General features: G+C 42.4%; 2 protein-coding genes across 2 annotated transcripts in view; one reads left to right on the top strand and one right to left on the bottom strand.

Annotated features, from left to right (window-relative positions):
- The first annotated feature begins 71 nt into the window (after positions 1-71).
- On the top strand, positions 72-9,071 carry CCNDBP1 (cyclin D1 binding protein 1). Its single transcript, XM_036769619.1, has 11 exons — positions 72-251; positions 345-404; positions 772-851; positions 2,141-2,222; positions 2,525-2,621; positions 2,768-2,841; positions 4,420-4,496; positions 5,138-5,391; positions 6,778-6,838; positions 7,720-7,766; positions 8,010-9,071. Exons 1-11 carry the CDS (start codon positions 155-157, stop codon positions 8,116-8,118), a joined length of 1,038 nt encoding a protein of 345 aa, XP_036625514.1. The 5' UTR covers positions 72-154; the 3' UTR covers positions 8,119-9,071.
- Positions 9,072-10,570: 1,499 nt separating this feature from the next.
- The window catches only part of EPB42 (erythrocyte membrane protein band 4.2), a 34,508-nt gene continuing 32,635 nt past the window's right edge, over positions 10,571-12,443 (bottom strand). The window contains exon 13 of the mRNA XM_036736389.1: positions 10,571-11,077. Within this exon, the coding sequence (XP_036592284.1) occupies positions 10,915-11,077 (163 nt within the window). The 3' untranslated portion in view covers positions 10,571-10,914. The remainder of the gene's footprint in view (positions 11,078-12,443) is intronic.

A 12,443-nucleotide genomic window follows, 5' to 3' on the forward strand; every position in this document is an offset into this window, starting at 1 on the left:
ACCCTCTGCCCCACGCCCAGCCGGCTCCTCCGTCTGTTGCCGGAAGCGGGCAGAGAGCGCCGGAAGTCGAGGTCTAGGGCTTCCCCTCCGGAAGTTGAGGGCGTTCTACGGGAGCGCCGACTTAGCGGACGCCGGTGTCTCGGAGCTGGACGCGATGGATCTCGGGGCGGCGGGACCGAGCCCGGAGGAGCCCGTGGCGCAGCTGCGGAGCCTCATCGGGGTGCTGCGCTCCTTACTGCCGCGGGTGCGGGGTGAGGACCCGGGCCGGGGCTGCGGCGGGAGGGAGCCGGGGCTGGGGTCCCCTCTTTCCTTTCCCCTGTCACGACCCGCCCCGTTCCCCGCAGATGGCGAGGCCCGGGAGACCACGGAGGCGTTCGACGCGCACAGATTTTGGGACACCCTCGGTGAGTGAGCGTCACCCCCGGCGTTTGGGAGGGGACCCACATCCCCTCTTCCCTCCGGGCTCCCTCCTGGAAGCGAGAAGACCCCTTGCCCTCGCCCACCTCTGTGAGACGGACGGGAGGAGAAACTGAGTCGGCTTCCTCCCGGGTGCCCAGAGGAGACACCCCAGGTGTCCTAGGGACGGAGCGTCAGCTTGCGGGGGTGGGCGCGTCCGCGGGATGACAAGTGTGCCCACACAGTGAGGAGGTGGAGGATGGGCTGCCTGTGGGGTTATCGGCCAGCCCGCAGCCCCGCATGGGTGGCCTTATCAGCGCCAGCTGCCGCTTTCTCCGCACCGCCCTCTCCCCATCGACCCTTTCCTTCCCCTAGGGCAGAGGGCCCTGGCCGTGTCTCAGGAAGCCACGAAGCTGAGCCTGGCCTTCGCAAGACCTCCCCCGCCTTCCCCAGAGGTGGGTTTGTCTTGGGTTGTTCTGCTGCTGCCCACTCAGGCCCTGCTTTTCTCCCCTCTGGCGTCCTGTTACCTCTTTTCACTTCTTTTCTCTAAAACCAAAGACAGACGAGTGTCAAGGTTTTCACAGACCTAGTACCAAATTCCAGGGTAAGGTTACCCACAAGTCTCCACTGCTTTTCCCCTTCTTTTCATTTACGTGAAAGTAAGTCGGTATATACAAACGTCAAGATGCCATATATGTGTGTGTGTATGTATGTGTATATAAATATATATATATATATATATATATGTATAATATTTTCCCATTTTCACCTCATCTGCAGCGATGAACTTGTCTGTATGTTCCTTTCATGCCTGCAGTCAGTTGAGATGATGCATATGAAAGTACTTGAGTTCTTTGGATAAAAAGCAGACTGTATAAATACAAGGTAGTGGTTGGATTTTTTTTCCCCAAAAATTTCCTATTCTTTCTAAAACCCTTTGTGGTGTACTGGTAAAATCCTAGGGGCGCTATGAAGAAACATAAAATTTTTTTTATATAGATATCTATAGCTATGTAGTGAATATAGATATTCATCGCAGTGTTTTCACTCCAGGTTGGAAATTAAAAGTAGTATTTTGTTTATGTTCTGTTCTAATGCTACATCTCCGTATAGGTTACAGTATACATGATCATATACCTGTACTCTAATCATATAATTTGTTTTGATATGTAAGCTTCTAGAATTCTGGAACTTCTTTAACTTGAATTTCTTTACTTGTCAGAACTTATAAAATAGACTCGATAATTGTGTTCTTGAAATCACAGCATGTTAAATAAATGGAGGCGAGGAGAAAGGATTAAGTGTTTTGGTCTGTTTGATTACTTAATATGAACCAATTCACTAAAATGAAAGAATTATAGCCCTGAATTAAGTTTGCACAGTATAGAATTAAGAGCTCACTGTGGGAAAATAGACACAAGGAGTATTAAATCCAGTCTAGTTACCCTCAGGTTTAAGTTGGGATTCTCCAAAAATGTGCCGTCCAAAATCTTGGTGTGTGCAATCCAGAGTAGGTCACCGACATCCTGGAATAGAATGTCAATTCTTTTTCTTCCGTGCAATAGATATTTTGTTAACTGGGTGTCCAGTATCCAAACCCTACATAGTATGTAGTAGGTAATCAGGAAATGCTTGATAGATAATGATGAAGTTGACGTGAACCTCTGCTCTTCTGTAGTGCAATTGCTTTTAATCATGTCACTCCATTCTTCTTCATTTTGGAATGCATCTGTGTTTTTTGTAGGACTGCAGGAAGCTCTGTGAAAGTATCCAGAATGCTGTATTGGCGGAGGTTTCCACATACTACTGGCTTCCCAAAGACCAAGGTAACCTGCTTTGCACACTCAGGTACTTAAGTACTCAGGCTGTAATTTTTGGACGAATGAGTGAAAGCTCTAGCAGGACTCTTGTGCCAGATCACATTTGGACAGAATACTACTTCCTCACTAGATAGAGAAAACTACCAAATTAATGGGGATTGATGAGCGGTAGGAAGGACAAGGCAGGTCGTTTGTGAAGCATAGGTACTACCTACCACCCCGCAGTGTATAGACTCTCAGGTAGGTTGAAGAAAATGATTTCTCCCTGAAAGACCTCTAGGATGCTTAAAACTTGGCTTTGGTTGCAGGTATCACATTACGAAAAATGGTTCGAGATACCATCGTGGATGTAGTGGAGGGAATGGCCCAGCTTGCAGAGGTGATTGTCAGAGCTCGACCGCAATGGTAATGACCTGGTTCTAGTTGTCACTTGGTGGGATTCATAGTGCCTGGGGAGGAAGGAAAGCTCTATGAGTCTCCTTTTGGGCATCTGGGTGGGACCAGTAGGAAGGATTTGAGTTGCTGACAACCTCCTTGTGTTTGCTATTTAGCATATCACAGGAGTATCTCATATCAACTGGCAGTGTCTGGGAAACGTGTGACCAGGTGTCTCACCTACCAAAAGGTGAGTGAGGTAGGGGGAGGTGTGTTGTTGATTGTATTCAGCTGTATGAGAAGCGTGTCTTTTCACATGTTGCTTCCAGTTTTGTAGCGTTCATAATGTAATCCAGATTTAACAAGTAACAGATTTTCAAAGAATTAGCTGAAAGTTAGAAAAAGGAAATTTGGTGTTGCCATCTTCTCAATTATCATTCCTTTCTCATTGCCCCAAAGTACCCTCCCCTTTCTATTCAGATTCTATTAGGGAATTTTAATATTTGTGAAATATTTGGGATACATGTATTTAGTGTTACTCAGTGTTAGGAACACTGCTGAAATAGTCATTAGATAGGTGTTTCTGATGGGACACTCTTGGCTAAAATAAGTGATTCCCAAATGGGCCGTGATTTGAGCATTTCAATTCTTCTTAGGATGAGTAAGGACTTACTTTATTTAGACACTGAAAAAGGGGTGTATCAGTGGAAGGGATTTTACATTCAAACTCAATCTTTTGTTAAATGCCTAAACAAGGCTCCCTGCTGGGTGCTGGGGGAAATGTAAAGATTACATAAGACAGGGCTCTTATCCTCATGGAATTTATAGTTAAGCAGGAGAACTATGAGGTATACGTATAACATCCCCACATACCTAACACAGAGTAATACGACAAGCACATAAGAGGTACAGAAAAGTGAAGAGGGCTGGGAGATTGGGGAAAACTTTCCAGAGAATATGGCATTTGAGTTGGGCTTTAAAGAATGGCCAGGAATTCATAGGCAGAGGAGGTCAGGGAGGGCTTTCCTAGCATGATTGAATATTGAGAAAAAGAAGAAAAACAGAAAAGCATGGACAGTTCAGTTTGGCAGGAGTAGTAGAGAGTATTATGGGAGAAAATTGGAAAAGGGAGGATAGCGACAAATGGTAGAAGTCTTTAAATGCCAGGTCAAAGAATCTCATTTATCCAGTATTCATTAGGAAGCCACTGAAGTTTTTTGAGCAGGAAATGACATACCCGATCTAAGCATAAGAAAGATTATGCCAGCAGCAGTATGAAGGATGAAATAGGGGGGCAAGATCTATTATTAGACTATTTAAATAATCCAAGCAGATAATGATGTGGGCCTGCTTAATAGCTGGGTAACTCACTGGATAGAGCACTGGGCCTGGAATCAAGAAGAGCTGAGTTCACATACAGCCTCAGAAACTTAACTGGGTGTTGTGTGACCTTAGTTGGGCCAGTCATTTAACCTCTGTTTGCCTTAATCCACTGGAGAAAGAGATAGGAACCACTCCTGTATCCTTTCCAAGATACAAAGAGTTGGACATAGCTGAACCACAACTAGAGTGATTAAGGTAGGGATAGAGATTAGGGGAAGGATGTGAGATATATAGTAAGGTACAATCCATGTTACTTGGTACCTGATAGGAAGAGAGAGAGGGAAGGGAGAATCAAAGGTAACACCAAGCTTTCAAACATGGGACCCTGGGTGAATGGTGGTGTCATTGGCAAAATTAATGACGCAGAAACATTGGTTCTCCTTAGTAAGATGACAGAGAACTTGGGTTGTTCCTCTGATTTGGGTTTCTCTTATTCTGCTTATAGATAACAGAGCAGCAGCCCTTTCAATGCTGGCTTCATATCTGAAGGTAGTGAAGGATGCACTTGAGGAAATGGAGCAGGTAAGGGGATTCCACATCCCTGCCAAGTCATTGGAAAACAACCACTTAGTTAATAGGTAATGGAAATCAAGTAGCTTTAAAGTGAAGCTGTTTCCTAAACATCAGCTGAATTCATCTTAATCCTATTTTCACTCTGTTGCTTATGTTAATCCTGTGTTCCACTGTTTGCTTAATTTGTGACCTAATTCCCTTATCACTGTTTATAAAAACAGCTTAATAACAGCATAGTACCATTATCTCATCGGATCCTCACAATCCTTTTTAAAAAGGTAGATAGTGTAACTATATCCATGTCACAGATGAGGAAACTGAAGCTCAGAGAGATTAAATGATGTGCCTAGAGTCATCTAGCTAGTGAATGGCAGAGCCAGAATTTGGATCCAGTACTTTTTCTACTATGCCGTTTATTAACAATTACTATGTGAATGTAACAATAGTATAATTGCTTACATTTGTAAATCTTACCAAAGGAGGCAGTCAGCAGTTTGGAGGTTTGTGGGGTTTTTGTTTGTTTTGATAATGACTAGAAGATGAGCTTGGCTCTTAGTGGGTGGGGCTGAACCAAAGAGAATCAGATGCCTTTTCCCCTGAAAATTTAATATGATAGTCTGATATCCAAATTTACTATTATTGTCTTCCAGGCACAGGGGGATGGTGGAGACCCTTACAGCGACATCTTGGAAGATGATGAATTGGGATCTCGGGGTAATAGGGACACGTATTGGTCAGAAGAGGACCAACAGCTCTTAGCTCCATGTATGGGACTGATGAAGGCCTCTAAAGCTTGCCTCAAGAAAGTCAGGTCATCAGTGGAAACCCATGGGAAGACAGTTGTCTCGGATCAGGTTGCCCAGCTAGATGACATTGTAGATATTTCCAATGAGATCAGCCCTAGGTAAGTCTTTAGCTTAAGATAATTGACCTTTTCAGCTTCCTTCATCCTCTCCATTACACCTCCTCCCCCTCCCCCCAGCCCCCAATTCTTCTTAACACAAGCTACACTCCAGCTAAATTCGACTATTTGCTGGTCTCCAAACTTGCTCTGTATTTCATCCCTTCGCTTTTGTTTGTGCTGTTTTCATTTCCTAGAATACCCCCACCCCCCAGTTGTGCCTTCTTGGTCTATTCAGATTTCTGTTCTTCCATGAAACTGTCTCTGGGTCTCCTCTTCCCTCTCTTTCACAAAACAAATTCTTTGCTTCCTCTGAATTCCTATAATACAACATTTCCCAAAACTTCCAAGGAACCTTGCCATTCCATGTAATATGAATCTATAAGCTGTGAGGAAATCTAGATAGTTTTCCTTCAAAAATAGTAAATATGGAATTTTGTATGTATCAGAAAAACACATTACATATGACAGTGTTTCAAAGTAGACTCAATTTCCCTCTCTTTTGCTCTGAATTTCTCCAACCCCTTTTTAACTTGAGGGTATTCTGGCTCCTGGAACCAGCATTTATAAATTCCATTAATGTAGTGATATCCTCATTGTACTGCAGTTTCTACAATGTTTTTTCAGCATATCACATAAGTACCTCTTATCACCTGACAAAAACAAAGAGTCTTCCAAAGCTAAACTGATTTGAGAAATGTTGCTTTAGCACTAAGTTTAAATCTCCCTTTCCTTTTTCATATTTTAGATTATATTACAGTCATTAGTGTATCTTCATCTCCCCAATAGACAGTGTCGCTTAATGGTTAGAATGCTGGCCTTGAAATCATGAAGAACTCAATCCATAGCTCATCTCTGACACGTATTAGCTTTGTGGCTGTCTGCAAGTCACTTAATGTCTGTGTGTTTTGGGCAGCTCCCCATCTGCCTCCATTTGCCCTCCCCTTACTGTTGAAGGTACAGATCATTGGTCTTCACCCATCTTCCCTAGTTGACTACAGTAGATATTTCTTGAATGAATAAATGAGTGCAGCTTAATTTGTGGAAACGTTAGCACTCTGGCCTCTGCTTGGGGTGTCATCTTCCTATTTCTGTAGCAGATCAAACACTTTCACTCTAAAATACAAATGGAATTTTTACAGCTGCGTATATAGATTGCTGGTACATACTATATGTATAATATATATGTGTTCCGTTTAATTGCATCTTACTGGGAGCTCTGTCAGGATTCTCATGTCTAGAGCATTGTGTTTTTAGGGAACAGAGGCAGGAGATTTAGGGGAAAAACCTGATTTGTTCTTTATTGTAAATGCTTTTGTTCACTAGTCTCTGCCTGGGCCTGTGTCTTCAGTTTTGTTGTTAGTGACTCTTCTTGCTTTCTGCTTCTAGTGTGGATGAGTTGGCTCTCAGCATGTATCCACCTTTGAATCGGATGGCTGTGCGACTAAATGTAAGTATTTATGTGAGAGGAGCAACTACAGAATTGGCAGATATGCATTCTAGTTTTCTGCAGGGTTTTCTCAAAGGGGCAGTGTATTCATTTATGACTGTAGCAGAGATCATTAGCTCCTTCCTCCAAAGGCTTCCAGTTTGAAAATTAAAAAGAAAACTATGTAATGAATTGAATGCAAATTTTTTTTTCCATAAACCCAACTTGACTATTGACCAACTATGAACAATATAAAATACTTAGGAGTCTCCCTGCCAAGACAAACCCAGGAACTACATGAACACAATTACAAAATACTTTTCACACAAATAAAGTCAGATCTAAACAGTTGGAAAAACATCACTTGCTCATGGGTAGGCCAAGCCAATATAATAAAAATGACAATTCTTCCTAAACTAATTTACTTATTCAGTGCCATACCAATCAAAATACCAAAAAATTATTTGATAGAGCTTGAAAAAATACTTTATTTCTCTTCAGAATACTTATTCTGTCTAGCCAAGTAAAAAATTACAAATGCTGAATTATTTAAAAAAATTTCATTTAATTTTAAAGTTCTTTGTACTTTCATACTTATGTTTTAATGTTCTTCTAAATCTTTGGTAACTTTAAAATGTGTAGAATTTGTTATACAGGCTTCTATCATGTTACCGTGATATTGATATGTGTAAAAATTCTCTGTGTGTTGATGGAAAAGTGAGAGAGAATACCAATCACCTCACTTGACAGTTGGGCATATATTCCAGGCTCTCTAGAATGGGGAACTTGAGGTGAGGAGGGACTGACCTTTTGTGACTTGGCTTATTCCTAATATCTCTCCCTTCACTCTGCTTTCCTTTTCTGCTGACAGAATGAATTACTTCTCTGCTTTTAATTTACAGGCTGCAAAACTTGCATCTGTGTTGAAAAAGGTTCTCGAAATCACAAAGTAAGTATGAAGTTCCCAAACCCTCTTAGAATATACAGGAGGGTTCAGAGCTATCCTTTCAGCCACCATATCTTTAATTCTGTGAGCAGATTGGTAGACATGGACTTTGTATGAAAACTGCCCTATTGTGCACCTATTTGATGCTCTGCTCCCCGGGGAAGTGTCTAGGAAAGGTTGTTTGAGGATAGGCTATACCTTGAAATAATCAAGAATTCAATTTCTTTTTCTCCCCACACTCTTCAGGGCAAGTCATGTGTGTCCCCACGAAGAAGAAAACTGGATCCAGTTTCTGTCAAGTGCCGTTGATCACAACATGAACAAAATCAAGAACCTTACACAGGGTGAACTTTGAGCCTTTTTCCTCTTTTTCTCGTGGTGCCACAACCAGGCTCTGATGTCAGCTGTTAGAGCCAGCAAGCTTCCTGGGTTGGGACTGCACTTTAAAAGGAAGGCCATCGAGTAACCAAGACTGTTAAATGTGTGCAAACCATGTGAGCTTGATGCTTTTTATGGGTGGAAACAAAAGATGATTCTATGACCTATTTATGCTACTTGGATTCCACAGAGCTTTGTCCTGTACAATAAAATACCTTTTTTTTTTTGTTTCCAGAGATGATGCCAGGTCTGTAATGGCAGTTCTTCTATGAGTCAGTCAGTCACCAAGTATTAAGTGCCTGCTACGTGCCAGGCACTTTTCTGGATGCTGAGGATACAGATACAAAAATATGAAGCAATCCCCTAAGGTTTATATTTGTCCATATCTTGCCATGCATAAAATCAGAGCATACTCCGAACAGCTTTACCCAAATCACTGTGATTGCATTGTTGCGTTGAGCTCATTTGCTTTGGTTTTATTATCAGTAAAAGCAGAGCCACCATTTACTATAACTAGTACTGCAAAAGATCTAGGACTTCATATGTGTGTATACTTCATTCTCTGATGCCGATGGCACCCCTTCTGTGCTTTGATATAGATGGTTTCAGAAGGTACAGTACTGCACCTACCACCACACATTCCTCCCCATCCCCCTTCTCTTCCACGCCCCCCCCCCCAAAAAAAATACACATGGTAACCTGTTTTCTTTCTCCAAACTTAGCTCGGCTGGTCTTTGGATGACAGACCCAGAGACATTTCCTGCTTTGTTTAGGACCTCTGTGTTAGAGCTTGTGCTTTCCTGGCCATAGTAGCTTCAGAGAACCAAGGACCTTCTCCCTACCTCAAAGCTTCAGGGCAGAACTTGACATTACAAGGGATGGTTAAGATTCTTTGGAACTTGGCTGTGTCTAAGTTTGATATGCTGTTGAACAGAGATTTCATGAAATGCTTTTGTCTGTTGCCTCTTTCTGTCCTGGAGACCAGAAGTGAGTCGCTTGATCCCGTCTGAGCTGGTTGCATTACAAAATGGGGGTAACAGTACTGCCTGCCTCAAAGGGTTTGTGTGAACAAAGTGAAAGAATGTATATACCACATGTTCTCTTGGCAGGGGAGATTTGTAAGCTTGGTATTACGATCTACTCTGTAATAGTATATACGCTCTATAAGAGTGTAAGCCGAATATTTGTAAACCAAATGCTTTGGAACACGCTGGAGGGACTTGGAAGCCTCTGTGTAAATTTCAGTCTTCATATATTGGATTGTCTTAGAATGAGAGAAACTTGGAATGCTATTTCAGTAGCATTTTTTTCATGTGTCAGGCCCCACCCCAGCCTATTTTCATCCTCTAAACCAATCTCTGCTATTTTGACTTGTTAACAGAAATCCAGGGAAATGTTTAAATATGAAACATTGACAGGCATGGGTTTTATAGAGGAAGTCCCAAAAGTTGTAAGTTATTAAAGCTCAACATTTATTTACAATTTCTCATTTTATTTTTAAAAATCATAGGGCCATTTAATAGTCTTAAGATTAGGTAAGGATTGTTCAGTTGTATTAGTCATGTCCAAGTCTTCATGACCCCATTTGGACTTTTATTGGCAGAGATTCTGGGGTGGTTTGCTGTTTCCTTCTCCAGCTAATTTTCCAGATGAGGCAGGCTGGGTTAAGTGACTTGCCCAGGGTCACACAGCTAGTAAGTGTCCAAGGCCAGATCTGAATTTAGGTCTTCCTGACTCCAGGGCCAGCACTCTATGCCTGTATCACCTACCTGCCTTTAGGGAAGGGTGGTCCTCTTTGAAAACAAAGGAGCAACCGGAAGAATAAAGTTGCTCAAAAAGGAGATAGAGATGCGATATCAATGCTTTATGGCTTCATGTAGTCCATTCCTTGTATGTTTGATTGTTTCTACTCAGTTCTGTTATACCAGATTTCCAGCTGTGGGACCCAAACTGACTCTGGAGAGGTCAACCTCCCTGAACCTGTTTTCCTCATCTGTAAAGTGGAGATAAGAGCACCCACCTCATAGACTTCTTGCTGGACACAAGATCACGTGCATAAAGCACTTTAAAATGTTAGAGTGCGGTATAAGTGTTATCTATTACTATTACTCCATTATGTGCAATTTACATCAATTGTTTGTAGTAATGGTCAGGGATGATAGTGACACATGGTTAAAATTAATCACCAAATCTAATTTGGGGGAAATAGTTTAAAATATTCCCTGAGTTGTATTTGTTTTGCCAAATGTGTAAAATGGACAGATTTGAATCTCCTCTCCAATTTCCCCCTTCTGTTATCCACCCCCCCTTTCTCCTCCCTTCATGTCCCCTCTCTCGAGGCTGTTGTGAAGATCACGAGATGATATTAGTAAAGTGTTTAGCACAGTGCCTGGCACATAGTATGTGCAATATAAATGCAACTATCATTTAGTATTTGTTCTGAATGCTATAAAGCATTGTGTTAAAGAGAAAGGTATTAATATAGTAAGGCACCTAATTTTCAAGGCTGCCGTAGTTCAGTGTGGTAGGAGTCCCCTACATATTCATCCCTGTTGGGTCTATTCTGTTCATACAAGAGGCTTAGGAATGATTTGAGCTGTGAGAAGCACCTTTCTTCCCACTCTGAAATGACATTAACACATTAGAGAATCTGCTAGGTTACACTTTAAGCAGTGTGCCTCTCCCCGCAGTGCTTATCTCTAGCTTGTGGGTCTGGGCATGTCATTTCACAACCATGGAGGGAGCTAAAGATGGGAAGGTGCATCTGGCAAACTTAGGCTGGAGATACAGGCATCACCACGTTGATACTCTTGTAGCCTATTAGGTTCTGGAACATGTTGCAATCCACTTCTACGGTGAGTCTTTGGAGCCCTGCCTGGGTTGGAGTGAACTGGATCTGGCGGTAGAGGGAATTTCCAGGCGAGACAGAACCTAATCTGAAAGTTACAATAACAACAAATAAGCAAAAAGTAGGTTGCTATATTTTAGTCCTATTTTTCTTAGGCAACTAGGTGGGAGCTGTGGAAAAACTTGGGAGACAGGGAGAACTGAGTTCAAATCCAGCCTCAGATACTTTCTACCTATAGGCAAGTCACTTAACTTCTGTCTGCCTCAATTTCCTCAACTGTATGAGGATAAGAATAGCACCTACCTCTCAGGGTTATGAGGATCAAATGAGATATTTATAAAGCGCCCGATCTTAATAAGTGCTTGTTCCCTTTCTCCTTTCTTAGTCCTTTCTGTCCTGTACCACTGTTGGTTAGTCTAACCTGCCCTGGGGGATCTCCCTCTCCTCCCTCCTCCCTTTCTCCCTCTGTCTTCCTGTCTCCCTCTCCTTCCATCTCTTTTTCTCTGTCCACTTATGTATGTATGTATGTATGTACATGCACAACACACACATGTGTATAATATATATGTATGTATACACACACACACATGTTTAGATGATACAGTGGCAGGGTTAGCAGCCTCCTAAGACCTCAGAGTTCTTATTCCTGTTTTGTCACTGACGTGTACCTGTGGACTAATCACAACCTCTTTGGGCCTCAGCTTCCTCATCCTTTAGAACAAAGAGGTCAGGCTAGATGGCCTCTTACGAGATTGGGAAAAACTGATTTAGCAGTGAAATTGTGTCATACCTGATTTCCTGCCACTAAAGCCAGAGCTGATTGTACGGCAGATAAGAAGGCTTGTGTTATCGGTATATTGGAGCCTTACTGGGCCACAGAACCAGAAGGACATTGTCATCTAAGCCACTGATCCTTTGTCCTTTGTTCTTGAAGAGGACTGTGACATCAGGGAGATGGTGACATGACTTGCAGTTGACTTTGATTTGAGTGAGGGAGGGCTGTGCAAGGTCAGCAGCCTCACTTTCTCTTCCAGAGCCATCTGGGTCCAGCCTGATATGCATCAGAACCACTGAAGATGGCCCAGGATGCAGTGGGAGACCCTAGCCCTTTTAACCTAAGGTCTTTTCTGATCCTCACTTTGAGTGGTAACTTACGCTCTCATCCACTACACCTCATGGTTCAAGAGTGGTGAATCTCCTCCAGCAGCTGCAGATTAAAATAACAATCCCTAACATTTATATAGCTCCTTAAAGTTACTAAAATGCTTTACATATATTTTTTGATCCTCACAAAAACCTTCTGAGGGAGGGAGCTATCACATTTTTTTTTTTTTGAGGAGGAAACTGAAGCTCAGAGAGGTTAAGATACTTGCCCAGGCTTATATAGCCAACAAGTGTAGGAGACAGGATTCAAACTTGGGTCTTCCTCACTCCAAGCCCAGCCTCCTATTCAT

The sequence above is a fragment of the Trichosurus vulpecula genome, chromosome 8, assembly GCF_011100635.1.
Source record: "Trichosurus vulpecula isolate mTriVul1 chromosome 8, mTriVul1.pri, whole genome shotgun sequence".
Classification (NCBI taxonomy): Eukaryota; Metazoa; Chordata; class Mammalia; order Diprotodontia; family Phalangeridae; genus Trichosurus; species Trichosurus vulpecula.